The sequence below is a fragment of the Metopolophium dirhodum genome, chromosome 1, assembly GCF_019925205.1.
Source record: "Metopolophium dirhodum isolate CAU chromosome 1, ASM1992520v1, whole genome shotgun sequence".
NCBI classification, from domain to species: Eukaryota; Metazoa; Arthropoda; class Insecta; order Hemiptera; family Aphididae; genus Metopolophium; species Metopolophium dirhodum.
The window spans coordinates 69,970,260-69,986,293 of NC_083560.1; the positions used below are offsets into that span (position 1 = coordinate 69,970,260).

The following is a 16,034-nucleotide window of genomic DNA, read 5'->3' on the forward strand; positions in this document are numbered from 1 at the left end:
ACTGTAATGAATGGTTTTAAATTTGAATTCAATGATATAATATTATTGTATAAGAAAAACGATTCTAAGCGAAAACGGTCAGTCAGCCTATGATATTACTAGTTTATTCGATAATATTATTGTGAATAAAGTAATTTATATATAACCTATTTACGTAAAGCCTTGTTTTAAATTTTCAATCCTTAACTATAATAGTTGAACGTTTTATAAATTTTTAATTACAAAATAATTATTACATTTTAAATTTGATAAATTTTGTCAAAATGTAAACTTTAAATGCTTATAAAAAAAAATGTGCCTATATATTTTTAATATTTTTCAACTACTATTGTAAAAATATATTAGGAGCCTTGCCTTAAATTTTCACGCTATTTTACCCAATGTCCGTAAACAGCTCAAAAAGAGTCAAATTATTTTCAAAATTTTATCGTGTATAGAAAATGCTAATACAAACAATATTCAGTGAAATTTTCATGTATCTACAGTCATACGTTTTTTAATTACAACAAAATAAGAAAATCGTTACATGAGATATCGAGTGAATATCAAATGTTGTAAAAATATGAATTTCAAACGCTCATAAAAATTTAATTTGACTTTCTTGTAGACATTTTTTTTTTGATAAAGGTAGATAAACTTATGGATAATCTTGTATCACATTTTCAAATCTTAGGTTTAAAAAGAAAAATTTTTATGAATTCTCAACTCAAAATAATTTGCTAATTTTTGTGATTTTTCCGTATTTTGTCAATATTTGAACTTATAAATAAAAACTGTGACTAAGGATTTTTAATATTTTTCAAATGTCATGGTAACAATATAGTAGGAGCCTTGTATTAAATTTTCAAGCTTTTTTAACCAACAAATACAATTTTATTGATATCTATAGAAAAAAAAACTAAATAAAATGGAAACTGAAAATGTCCGTAAACAGCTCAAAATAAGTCAAAATATTTGGAAAATGTTATGGTGTATAGATAATTTTAATATAAACATTCAGTCAAAATTTCATGTACTTACGGTCATTTTTTTTAGAGTTACAACAAAAACCAAAATCGATTTTCTCAAAAACAGATTTTGCGTAAAAATTCCTGTTTTTCTTTAATTTTTCTTTTGTTTTTCATGTCGCTTTTGAAAACTACTGGGAAATTTTTACTTTTGACCCCCCAAAGTACCAACTAGATTCACTTTCCTATCAGAAAAGTTACTGTTGAAGAAAATCCAAGCATTTTTACTGTCCTAAAAGGTGATGACAGACACAAAAATAAAAAAATTTAAAAAAACACACACATCATTATAAAATCAATACATTTATCGCTTCGCTCAGAATCTAAAACACACATCATTGTAAAATCAATACATTCATCGCTTCGCTCAGAATCTAAAAAATAATTGTTACTAGTGATTTAAAGTTTAACTAACAAACATAGAGCTGAAAAAAGTGAAATGAAATGAAATGAAGGGCAATATAAATTAGAATTACACCTTATGGCTTATTCAATAATGTAGACAGTTAACAAGAACAACAGACATGAAGCATGCAGCCGCATGTAAATATAGGTATTATATTTCACTGTAATAATACTGTGTCACTGTTCAAGTTATACATTTATAATTTACCGTACATTAGAAATGTATAACTTGTACCAGTTACGCCAAGCGACAATGCGACAGGGCCTGCGCGCTGGACATATTTTCAATTGGTGAAGTCACAAAGGTGTATATAGTCGTATAGATACATTTTAAAAAACAAAATTAAATTTAAAGTATCAAATTATATGTTATAATAGTTAATTATAAATCAATAGCTCATATATAGGTACCTATATACTACATACTACCTACATACTTATAAGTTACAGCACTTAAGCCAAACAATTATAATAGCTATATAATATACTACTAATTACTATAGTTCATACTGTTTATAGAGTAGGTATAGGGCAGGGGTCACCAATTAATATGTTTGGAGAGCCACATTGGGAATTTTGAAAACTTTCGGGGGTCATAAAAATAAAAAGTTAAATATTTTTAACATATTGTAATATTATAATGCAAAAGTAACATAGTGGCCTAGTGTCGTTAATATAAATACATTTAATTAATTAAAATAAAATACAAATTTATAATAATTATAATATAAATAGAAAATATAGGGTTAAAATTAGTGGGGAAAATGGTAAGTCTGGCACTCAACTAACTGTTTGAAATTTGATGTATGATTCGTCGTGCACTCTATATTAGTGCACTTAATATTTGACTGGGGGAATGGTAAAATAAATTATATACAATTTGTTCGAGGGCCTATCCGACCCGCGGGCCGCCATTTGGTGACCGCTGGTTAGTGTTATTAAATTGATAAACATTAAATGGTAAATAGAAAATAAAAATTATAAATAGGTAGGTGGTACATACTACCTAGTATGAAAGTTGTAGATAACTATACATAGTTAACTGTATGTGTACTTACTGAACACTTATTAGTTATTACTTACTACTCATTAATATATACACCAACAACTAACAAATTAGAGTAAGAGTATACTATTATGAATTACTCGAATAATAAATGATATTTAAAACGAATAAATTACCTATTAAAATAACTAAAAATCGAAATAATTAAAAGATTTTGATTTTAAGAAAATAAAAAGGTTTTCATTTTGTAAATAATGACATGATATTTATTTCATATTTGTTTAATTATTTATTTTTAGACTTTTAACACTTATATCACGTTAAATATATTTTATTTTACACATAAGTTTCGTAAAATTAATTTTAAAAAAGGCAGGAAAGTAGGTGTCTCTCTGCTTTACATCAGGTTACAAGACGGTCACTGTAATGTATGGTGTTAAATTTGAATTCAATGATATAATATTATTGTATAAGAAAAACGATTCTGAGCGAAAACGGTCAGTCCTATGATATTCCTAAGTATATTTGAATATTTGATGATATTATTGTGAGTAAAGTTTATAAAATATAACCTATTTACGTGTAACCTTATATTAAATTTTCAATCCTTTGATATAAATGTTGAACATTTTTTAAACTCTTAACTACAAAATAATTATTGAATTTTATATTTGATACATTTTGTCAAAATTCGAAATGTATTTTTCAACTTCTATTGTAACAATATATCCTTGTATTGAATTTTCGCGCATTTTTACCCAATAAATAACTTTTTATTGACAATTATAGAAAAAAAAAACCTAAATAAATTTAAAACTAACAATGTCCGTAAACAGCTTAAAAAGAGTCAAAATATTTTCAAACTCTTAATATAGGAAATGAAAATATTAACTTTCAGTGAAATTTTCATGTATCTACAGTTATTCATTTTTGAATAACAATAAAATAACAAAACCACTATATGAAAATCGAGTGAATATCTAATATTGTAAAAATATCAAAATAAAAATTGAATTTGATTTGCTTGTAGACATTTGTTTTGTTGATAAAGATAACACGGGTAAACAAACTTATGGGGAATCTTGTATTACATTTTCAAATCTTAAATTTAAATAGAAAACATTTTATAAATTTCTAACTAAAAATAATATGCACATTTTCGAAAATTTTACGTATTTTGTCAAGATTTGAACTTTAAATGCTTATAAATAAACTGTGACTCAGGATTTTTAATATTTTTCATCCGTCTTTGAAACAATATATTAGGAGCTTTCTATTAAATCTTCAACCTTTTTTACTCAACAAATAGAATTTTATTGATTTTTATAGAATAAAAAACTAAAAATATTGGTAACTGAAAATGTCCGTAAACAGCTCAAAGTAAGTCAAAATATTTTGAAAATGTTATAGTGTATAGAAAATGATAATATAAGCATTTAGTCAAAATTTCATGTAACTACGCATTCTACGGTCGTTCGTTTTAGAGTTACACCAAATACAAAAATCAAGTTTGCGTAAAAATTCTAGTTTTTACTTAATTTTTCACGGCGTTTTTGAAAACTACTGGAAAATGTTTGACCCCCTAAAGTATCAACTAGATTCACTTTCCTATCAGAAAAGATACTGTTTAAGATAATCTAAGAACTTTTACTGTCCTAAAAGGTGTTGACAGACACAAAAAAAATACATATCATTGTAAAATCAATATATCATTGCTCCGCTCAGAATCGAATAGGTATGATTTCGAGGCTTTGAGCGAACGGAGTAACCGAAAGTTACTGTTAGAGTCATGTGTCAGAGACAAATCAAAATAATATTTAATTAAGTAATTCTTGGTTTTTTTATGGGAGAGTGGTGACGGTTGTCTTATTTAATACATTGTACATGGTAAATCCAATTGTTTTTGTCAAAAAAAAGACGATAGTATTAGTTCGAGAATGCATGGATAACTAAAATGGGCCTAGCCTAGGGTTGTGACGGTAGTCCTAATTCCTAATTATATGCGTTGGGCAACACTTGGACCAATATAATATTAAGGCGTGCGCCGGATACAGCAGACTGTTTAAACGTGATTTTTTTTAGAATAAAATTGATTTCATCGGTTGCACCACTAAGATAACAATATTAAAATATTTACCTAACATAGCCATATAGGTAGTAAGAATATTTACCTAAAGAATAATAATTTAAAGTAATAATAACAATAAATAATAATAAACAGTGGTTTTTCGTTGAACTATATATTATATATTATTTTTGTAAAAGTTTTTGTTATCTATTAATTTTTTTTTTTTTGGACGTCCTACCAGTTACATATAATTTATTATTTATACGATATTTTAATATACAAAATTAAAACACAGTCAATAATGCGTTAAGGACATCAAATTAATCAATTCGTTGTTGAATTTGTTTACCTAAATGGTTTATAAAATATAGTCTATAGTTATCTGCTAGTTTATTTAGTATATTATTAGGAATACTTACTTCAATATCTTCTATACATAGGGTATCATCGGCCATGGTATATAAAAATATTCTAAAAACAGATAAGGAAAACGAATAAATTACATTTTACCATTAGATAATAATTATTAAAAATAGCAGTAGGTATAATACAAATATACAGGTTTCTAGGTTTCTGTCATTGATAACTATTAAACAGCCAACACAACTGATAACATTATTAACCGCAACGGCGCAACATAATTATAGCATCCCTTTTTACTGTTGTTTAATTTTAGTTTCTTCATTGCTCAGAAGCTTCTGTGCGACTGACAATCATCGTTTCTCTCTCGGCATTGTGTTGGCCAAAAAGCGTATGTTTAGTGTAGATAGAAATTCCGTACCTATCCATATGTATTTAATATAAATTATCAATGGTCTCCGTATAGATAATAAGGATGCAAGACGGGACTTGGATACCTTAGTACCTACCTACCTTTATCGATTATCAAATACAGATAGACGATAATAATATTATGAAAAATATCTATCTGGATGAAAAAAATACTAGCCGGTAACAGCATGATCACACATGATATTATTATATTATCTATAATATAAAAAAAACAACGATAAAAAAAATTGAAATATTTATTGAATGGCGTAAATAATTTTTTATAGGGCGAAACTAGAATTAAACATACCTAGAAATATTTTTTTCTGATAAAGAAACTGGTGCCTGGTGAATACAATTAATATATTTTCTAATAAGGACAAAATATTAAGAACGATATGTAATGTATTCTTATAATGGTCGTGTTAAATAAACCCGGTTAAAATTAACTTAAGTAAATAAAATAAATGTGAAATATTATACAGATGCATGTGCTAAATTAAGATTTTTTTCTGATATTATAAAGAATAATTTAGTGAATATAATATTTACATAGGATTTGGAAGTAGAATTTGGGGAGCCATCTTTCAATTTAAAACGAAACAAAAAAAAATGCCGAAAGAGTTCTACTCAGAAGTTAGAACACATACAAACTATTGTTATTTACCAACATACCTTGAAAATAAAATACAAATTTAGTATTCACTGCACGTCATAAATCTTCGTACGAATGTGCTTTTCTTGCTGCACTGGCCACTCACGTCTGACAGCGAAATTGTGTGAATCGATGAGTTATTGCCGATGATTTGAATATATTGACATAATCACATGGATGATAGATATTATTTTATTATCATAAGTGAAAAATTCAATCAGGCGCATCGGATTGTCTATGGATAAAGACATAAAGCTTATGATAAAAGGAAGAAAGAAATTCATGGAAAGAAATTTTTATTTTTACATAGTATTATTATTTATATTATGATATTAATAACTAGCTATTGTCAACCATGGTTTATAGATTATATAATCCATAAAGTATAAACCTTGATTGTCAACAACATACAGAAATTAATTGGCAAGCAATATACGGAAAATTACTTGGACTATTAGTTCAAATTTATAATGTTTTAATGTTTTGTTGTATATTTATAAAAGATAATACATGTTTATTAGATATTTAAATATTGTCATAAATTCCTCATTCCTGGAAGATAAAGCATATTATAATATATAGATGGTTATTGAGAAGGGCTTAGTATTTAAAGCCACCTCAAAATAATAATTTTAAGTTAGTGTTCTGAATATATGTACCTACCTATATTTTTATTATTTTAAAATAAATGTATACAAAATCAATAATGATTATATTGATTATTAAATAATATACACCCAACTTTTAAGATTGTATAACTGTATAGTAGGTATAGGTACCTATTAATTATTAAATTATATTTAGACCTACAGTGTTCAAAACATTTGGAAGCACTTTAATTACAGTTTGCATATTTTTATACCTACATAATATAAGATGAACAGATAACCTGCTAAATTTCTACTCATATATTAGGTAAAACCACCTTATTAATTATATCATGATATTATAATATATATCGATATATCGTTTATCATCTGGTACCAAATCCTAATTAGCCTGATGACCGTTTTTAAACTTTTTGAACACCCGTATACTAATAAAACTAGACATAACATAAATTACTAGTAGCTACTGTTTGGTCAAATTGGAGAGGCTAATCTATTGACAAAATAATAACCTTTTCATCAAAAAAAAAAAAGAAATAATATCTTAATCTTAAAGTAGTTAGGAGGTAGGTATAGGACATAGTGGCTACCTACTAGTATAACAACTTTATTATGTTAAAGGAAATTAAATATTATTAATATTTATAATTATACGATATATTTTTGATTCGATAAAAATCGTATGCGATAATAATTGTCGGTCTTAGAGCTATAGTTAGAAGTTATAATGATGTCATACTAATGTCTAATATATCATACATCTATAGAGAAATCTTTACATATTTTATATGCGTTATATACCTATTAATATTGTCAATTTCTTATTAAAAGCCATTAGAACTTAGCAGACAAATGATAATATGTACCAGCTAGTGGCCTAATAATGTTGTTAATTTTATTAATTTTTCGGTTTTGTTCCAATCATTCTAATAGCTCAGACTAAAAAATAAATTAACATAAAAAAATTTTCGAAAACAAAATTATGTTTGTGTTATGCTCAGTTTACTCGATGCGTATTGCGTAATCCCTATACGACATACGTCTATACTTATCATTAGTACTTGTCACTTGACACTTGTCGAGTAGCGATAGAACGTTCTATTCACTTGTTTACACAATTACGCGAAGGTGTTATAGTGCGACTGTGCGAGTAACAGACAAGACGTACCAAAGTAAAAGTACTACGCACCGTGTAAACCCCACGCATTAGGTAACTAAAATATATCTGGGCACTGCCCTCTTTTCAACAATATTATGTTAATTACTATAGTTAGCTATTATAATACTGTGTTAAGATATCCTACCTCCACCGGAGTTATAATATTATGTATATTTAATATTATTAATTATATTATTGTGTTTGACCTCCACAGAGCTGTTATCAATATTAATATTTTGGTTATAATGAATAATGATTACATACTTCGCAATGTTTTGAAATTTTGAATCGTACATAATATTTTGTACCTAGGTTCATCTTAAAGCGTTTGGTTTTCGAATTTCGAATTTCGTTCTTGTTATATGTGACTGCACGAGTCGAGTCAAAAATTTACCTACTGCTTGGAATTGGATGTGGGTAAGACACTAAAATAATTTACCTATACTTTTCATAAATTGAATATTAAGTGTCTGCTTAAGTAGTAAATGTATTTACATAATAGGTAGTAGTATAAATGTAGTTAAATGATTCAATTGTATTAACATAACTATGCGTTTCTTAGTTAAATTTACCTGACCCTGAACTTGTAGTTTTTGAATTCTTAGTGGTGGGAAAGAGGACATGATGCCTTCATGACGTCCCCCATCTTACAATCATACGACAGCAGATCTGTGTTATGTAAAGTCCATTTTGTGTTGTTAGTTTTAATAATATTGTAAATTTACCTATTTTCAATTAGGATACAATCATTAACTGTGTTTTAATGGTTTATATTTTAATTTTAAAGCAAGTTATGATTCACCGCGTGATTCACCTACCTATGTGAAATATTAAATTTTTAAAATGCTCATAACATGCTTTAAAATATATATATTAAAACAATAAACAATGAATCTTTTTATGTACATTTTTATTTTGTTGTTAATAATCTAAAATTTACTTTAATCTATATCTATACTAATATTATAAAGAGGAAAGATTTGATTGTTTGTATTGAAAAGGCTCCGAAACTACAGAACCGATTTAAATGAAATTTGGTACATAGATAGTTTAGATACTGAGCAAAAACATAGGCTACTTTTTATTACTAAAAAAGGGCTGTAAGGGGCTGAAATGGGCTTAAAGGGGCTGTAAGGGGCTACACTGGTTCGAATTGAAAAATTATTTTTTTGTTAGATAGTCCATTCATTGAGGAAGGTCATAGGCTATATAACATCACGCTACATTCAATTAATAGAAGTGTTCAAACAGAAATTTTGAGATTTATGATAGAAATATTTGTTTATAAATGATTGCTAATGTTTATAGGAGAAATAATTAATAGAAATAGTATTTATTTATTATTGGTTGCTATTGGTTAATCGGGCAGATCAGGTATAAGCATGCATCAAATCGAATTTTCACACATTGCCTACCAGGGTGGCTGAGTTGCACTTACTGCAGTGAGTTACACCAAAAAGGAGTTGAACAATCACAATTTGTTTAAGAGTTGTCATTTTTTACGGGCCAAAAAGTATGCAGGATCAGCTATAGCCTATATTAAAATATATACGTTTGTGTGCAGATCTCTGTGAAGAAGATAGGCTAATTTAAAAAGAGTTAAATTTGGTTTTTATTTGTCGGAATTTAGTACGTTTAGGTTAGGTTAGGACTATGTATTAATTGATTACATTAATCCGCCGTATTATATCAAAATAAACTTGGTATAACTTTGATACTTTAGAGTTAAATCATACACTTACGTACAAACTGCACTGGGTCCGCGATCTACCGCAGGTAGATTGCCTACCTGATAATATACTGCCGCGAATCAGAATTTTCATTCCAGGCATCAGAAAAGTTAAGATAAATTTTGAACACCGTACACCAAATATTAAATAACGAATTGAACAAAGTTTGAGTTATATAGAGTTGGTACATTTAACGGGCAACGAAGTGCACAGGATCAGCTAGTTATTTATATTTTTAATCACGGGTGATTCTTATGATAATGTTACTAAATTAATTCTTAAAGGATTCTATTACTACTAGTGATGAACTTAGTTAAATAATACTATTGATTAATGATATTAAACTTACTCAACACATTATTCTTGACACCTTCTATTGATTCAAAGAGTTGATATAGAATCGGTTACAGTCTCATTTTCACATAATCCAGCTACCAGAATTAAACTTAATTTATATGACTTTACATTTTACTGATGTTCTAAATCAATATTTTATTTATAATTGATATTAGCTGTTCCCTTGTTATGTGTATATTTATTCTATCTCTGAATACTGGTTAGGTGTGTATAGGTATGTCATGTTTTGCCAGCTATTTCGAAAAATGGTGTGTAACTAGTACAACAAATTATTGCCCCAATTGTGTACTTTGTATAGTACCAAAAATGTTTAAATTAATCATATCAGAAAAGATTACAACGTTGCTTTCACCATCAGTATGTGTTGACTGCATGGTTTTATTAGAGGTCCTATAACAACAGCTACAAAACAAATCAATAAGTTTTTAAAAAATCATATTAGATGCTTTTGCATAGTAAAGCTCCCATGTTATTTATATACATTTTTCTAAAGCTTTTGTCTTTTGATAAGGTAAATTGTACTATACCTTAATTATATTAAGAGGATGTCTGAGCACCATTTGTTTTCTCTTATTTGTACTACGTGCAATACTTAGCATATTTACGAATAGCAGAACCAACCTTGTTTTGTTACTTTTAATATTAGAATGCACCTATTATCAAACTTTGCTAAGAAAATTACCTGTGTTGCTATGTTGGCTTTTTTAAGATATTTTAATTTTTATGTAATTTATAAGCATTTTTAAATTGTACTAATTTGAATTTATTGAATAGTGATTATAACTGCATAAACAGCAGTAACTAGACCTTGAATTTGGGGGTGGAGGCTTGAGGTTGAGACTCACCTAAAATTATTTTTCCATACAATATAATGAGTAATGACCTTTTTTTTAAGGCATTATAGGTAAATTCTTTAAAATTATATTTTTTTTTACATTTGATAACAAGTTAGGTTTATTTCATTGATTCTTCCGCCTCCCCCCTACAAAAGTTAAGTATATGCCACTGTGTTGTTGATGTAATATTACTCATACATATATTATAAATATATTTTGCAATTTAATCATTAATCAATTATCATTTAAATAATAAATGTATTTATAAATTAGCCCTTGTTATCAATTAGTTATTGGTGTATAAATAAAATTGAAATAAAATTTCAAATAATTAAGTGTCTATTTCAATTTGCAGGAATAAGAGCTGGAATTATGAGTAAGTATTCGAGTGATTCAAACTCGCGTGACAGAACTAGAAGTTATAGTCGTTATTATAACCAAAGGCACAGGTGAGCGTCATCACTTTTTAATTTAAATGTTCACAATTAATTTTTCTTGTAGTATTGACTGATTATTAATATCGGTTTAAATGTGTTTATTATATTCCTGCATTAATGGTAATTGTACATTTTTCTTTTATCTGTACATAGGTAATATTTTAATAATGTAAAAAAGGTGTCTTATGGGTTTTTATCATTTAATTATAATATTGATTAATATATAAAGCTTTTTAGATATTATCAGAAGAGACACTAACATTTAAACAAAATCATTATTTATAGAGATTCATTTTTTGGTCTGCTTATTACATACCTACCTACTCTTTAATACAATATTACTCTTAATGGTTTAAATTTATGGTTTGAATATTTTAAAAATTATATTTATATACATTAAATTTTCTGAATGTTCAATATTGAAGATGAGAGGATTACTAAATGTTAAGAATTTTAAACTACATTTTTTTTGTTGAGAACTTTTAAATAATATGATAATTTAAAATATAGTTTTTATTATTTATAAATAATATACTATATATATTTATACATCTCTTTATATACATATAAGTATTATATTACTTTTTTAAATAGTATATTAAGAAAATGATTTTTCCTACAATTATGTAGTATTATTAGATAAAATCAATATCAGTATAAATAAATTGAACATAGTTAATGTATACTATATGTTAGGTAAATAGAAATTATATTATACATATTCATGTGTAAATGTTTTATTATTTATTAATATGCTCACCAGTGTCGGACTTGATAAGTTTTAATAAGTGGAAAACAGTGAAACATTTGTGTAGTTTATAAGTATTCCTTATACTTTTTCACAATAAAATTTGTATGATCATTTGATACTCGTGTAGTATACTACCTACTAATTACAATTATTAAACTAAAACTTAATATATTACCAATGATCATCATTGTCAAGTATTTTAAGATTAAAACGTCAAAATAATATTGTTATATGTCATGTTGTTTTTACGTTATCCCAGAAAAAGTAAGTTACAGTTGTCTTAGTGAATATTTACCAGTTGTCATAATGAGCATTATAGTATTGCATTACCGTTAATGTTGTTTATCGTTATGACTCGAGTCACAGGTACTTTCCCATAATAAAACAAATAAAAAAAATAAAATACATTTATAAGAATATGTCAGGTATGTCATATTTTCTGGTAGCTAACATACTATGGCTGGTTCTTACAATATCCGGTTAAGGATTCATTATAGACATGCACATTAGAATACCTATCTTTTGGGCGGTACATTATCATATTTGTACGCTCGAGAGAGAGAGAGGTGTTCGCTATATACAGGTGTATGTTCAGATAGGTTTATCTGTATTCACAATGACATATTTCTTTTCAATTTACCTACCTTCTTAAATCAATATACTTGTATTAAAGGAAGTTAATATTAGCTACTAAAATAGACTCTACACACTAGATATACTTACATCATGCAATAGCTAGATCATTTGAACATATTTAGTAATTTAGTATATTGGTACGATTATTAAATATTATACAACATTCAGATTATGACTTAACCCCTGTGAACTTAGCAGTGTAACATTAATGGACATTTTTTTTAATATAAAATTGTGTATTTTAGAAGTATCTTATTATCAATTTTAATCATAAATGTTTGTAAGGATATACCATCAATATTTTAATTTTAAGTAAAATCTTATTATATTAACATTTGTATATACTCGGTTCACCAACCTCTAGATATAATTGTTCTTTTACATAAAAAACTTAAAAAAAAAAAAAATCAGTTCTCATAACTATGACAATTATATTCACTGTAATAAAAATATAAGTTACAATGTATAGAATCTTAAAATTCAAAATGTATAGAAACATATAGAATTAATTTATTCTCTATTAAATAAATAGTTTAAAGTATTATTTTATTAAATTTATAACTAACCAATATTTTATTTATAGGTCTTCAAGTTCTTCATCAACAGATAGTTCAAGATATTCCAGAAAAAATCATTCAAGCAGATCTGGATCAAGGTATTTTGGTGTTAAATGTATACCTAATTAAAAAAAAATATAATACATTTTAGTGTAGAATAAAGAAAAAAATGCATAAGTTCCTACTTTATACCTAAAAATGTAAAACATTAAAAATTGTACTCATGAATAGTGTTAGTATGGATCTTCATATTATTTTGATAAATATATAAACATAAAAAGTCAAGTAGGTTCCCCAGCGCTGCAAAGAAATATAAAAACAAACTGTGCCTATATATCTTTAATATTTTTTTAATTCCAACAATAACAACTTATGAGGAACCTTGTGTTAAGTTTTAAAATATTAAGTATGAATATTAAATTTTTTAAGAATTTTTAATTACAAATTAATTTGCTAATTTTAGAAATGTTGATGAAATACATCAAAATTCCAACTTGAATTGCTCATAAAAACTTATTATGGATTTACTGTTTTAGGAAAAATGGTTATTTATAATTGTGTAATCAAATTTTCACTGTCTCTGAATCGGTATTAGTTAAAAATCCTGAATTTTCAGGGTCAAGATTTTCTATCACAAGATGCTAGTAGAATATTCAGTGATATATTGACTTAAATTCACAGTTGCCTAGATCAAAGGACTTACCTTATATCTGTACTCTGTACATTCACAGTCACAGGCATTATCCAATGAAGATTACCTTTTTGCTAACATTTAAATAATATAATTTATAATTTTAATAAACTTGTTAGGCATTTTATATTTTTGTTAATATTGTTGAATAACAATTATAAATAACATAGAACATAGATTTATATTATATAAAATTGTTTTAAATCTTAATAATCTAGGTAGTTCATTCACATAATATATAATATCATATTCATATTCATAAAATTAAGTCTAATTATTATTTTAATTCAAAATCAGGCACCATAAGAAATCAACGCGTAGACACAGATCCAACAGTTCATCAGAATATTCATCTTCAAGGCACAAACATTCTAGTCGTTCTTACCGCAAAGATGAAAGTCGTTCAAAAAGAAAACATCATAGAAAAAGTTCATCTACTAGTTATGATTCAAATAACTCTAATTCTTCCATTAAAAATCACCAATCTAAAAGTTCCAAAGCATTCAATGATAACGAAAGAAATAAAAGGGTACAACCTAATTCATTCTCTACCTTCCAAGATGATTCGTTGGTTGTAAAATCTGAAACTGTTAGCAAAAAAGATCATGATGCAAACTGGATTCAAAACAATGTTTGTAAGTTTATTGGTAATTGTTAATTTGTATGTTGAAAGATTATAACTAATAAATAGTTTGATATAGAACTATTCTTAAATTCTAAAATTGTGATACACATATTTTGGCATTTTGCAGATTTAAAAACACATTCACATTCACAAAGCTACTTTTAGCAGATTTCTGGTAGAACAACACTATGTTTTCTGAGATTTCTATAATATTTCATAAGGTTGTAGGAAATTGTTCCTTACTAAACACCTTCTAAATATCACTCATGTACATTTCTGGCTTTTCTCAAAATTTAAAGTTTAAACATAAAATAAATGCAATTAAATATTGTTTTTTATTGTGGTTTATATGTTATTCATATTATATGTGTATTTTAGTGGATATTGTGAAAAGAGAAAATTCAATTGAACAGATCAATCAAGAAGGATTTGTGTTTAAAGTCTTCAATCCATCATCTGAACCAAAATATGTTGAAACTACAGACCAAACCAAATATGATGTTCCAAATATAAATGAAGAAGTCATTGATAATTTGCCTACAGATGAATCAACATTTTTCATATGCAATAAAGATAGATTATTGAATGCAAGGGTATTAGTTTTATAAGTTATTTAATTATTATTTAATTGAGTGTTAATTACAATATTTATATGGAATTTTTTAATTTAGTACAAATTACTTACAAAGCAAGAGCGGTGCGTAAGCTGGGCAAAACAATTATTTGCATCATATAATCAGTCTCAGCATAACGGTGGGCAATTTGCAGACTAATGCAACTGGAAGTAATTTGTTCAATACTAAACTTTTACACGCACATTATATCATTTCAAATCAAATATCACAAGAATTTGATTTGTAATTACTATGAAACTATTTTATTAATGTTAATTTTTTTTTACTTAAAAGATCCAAAGACATTGTATTGAGAAATTATATTTTTGCAAGGATTTAAATATGTTTAAGAAAAATTATATCAACATTCAATTTGACATTGTCCATACTTTATAAACTTATTATAACATTGTTCCATCAGTGTAAGTGAGCATAAATATATAAATTTGTGAATAAATTTAATCAACTATAAACAGGGAATTAAAAATCGACTTCTTTTGAGGTAACAGATAAGATTTTATATAACAATGAAATGGATTAAGCGATAATTTTACTGTAATTAAAATTGGTTTTAATATAAAATAATTTAAGCTGTTATGGCTTATATTTAACATGTTTAACTAAACTATTAATATTTTTTTTTCATGTAAAACATTGTTTCAATATGACAAATTCAGCGTGTTAACAATTATATTAGCAACTTTCTGTTTGTAAATAGTTCATGACGGTAGTATATTTGCATAATATACAGGGTGTATCTTATGTAGTTGCACACGTGGTTTTTAATAATTTTGAATCAATAATATAGAATTATAATAATAAAACAAAAAAGTGTTAATTTTTTTTTATATATATATATACATTTTTAGCATTTATTGTACCAACAGCAAAATCAAAATTTTTTTGTAAAGGATTCTAGTAGTGATTTTTTTTTCTGAAAAACACTTACTAACTGTCAAATAGACATCAACTTTTGTTCATTACTCTGTCTCAGTTACGGTCTCTAATGTTAAGTAAATCCATTAATAGTTTTAATTTAAATAATTGTAATAAATTTAGTTTACTAGCTAAGTAGTTTTTTTTTCCATCATTTATTAAAATTAAAATTAAATAGGAAATGT

At 26.2% G+C, this 16,034-nt stretch overlaps 1 protein-coding gene across 5 annotated transcripts; it reads left to right on the forward strand.

Moving 5' to 3' along the window:
* The first annotated feature begins 7,674 nt into the window (after positions 1-7,674).
* LOC132936177 (vitellogenin-1-like) lies at positions 7,675-15,290 on the forward strand. 5 transcript variants are annotated; one of them, XM_061002867.1, is made up of 7 exons: positions 7,683-7,730; positions 7,992-8,096; positions 10,958-11,051; positions 13,010-13,081; positions 13,972-14,309; positions 14,678-14,892; positions 14,971-15,290. In XM_061002867.1, exons 3-7 carry the CDS (start codon positions 10,975-10,977, stop codon positions 15,070-15,072), a joined length of 804 nt encoding a protein of 267 aa, XP_060858850.1. In that variant the 5' UTR covers positions 7,683-7,730; positions 7,992-8,096; positions 10,958-10,974; the 3' UTR covers positions 15,073-15,290. The 5 variants fall into 5 exon arrangements, with proteins under 5 accessions (XP_060858852.1, XP_060858850.1, XP_060858851.1 ...); XM_061002869.1 differs by lacking the exon at positions 7,992-8,096 and having other exon boundaries at positions 7,675-7,730; XM_061002868.1 differs by lacking the exon at positions 7,683-7,730 and having other exon boundaries at positions 7,839-8,092.
* Positions 15,291-16,034: the final 744 nt, after the last annotated feature.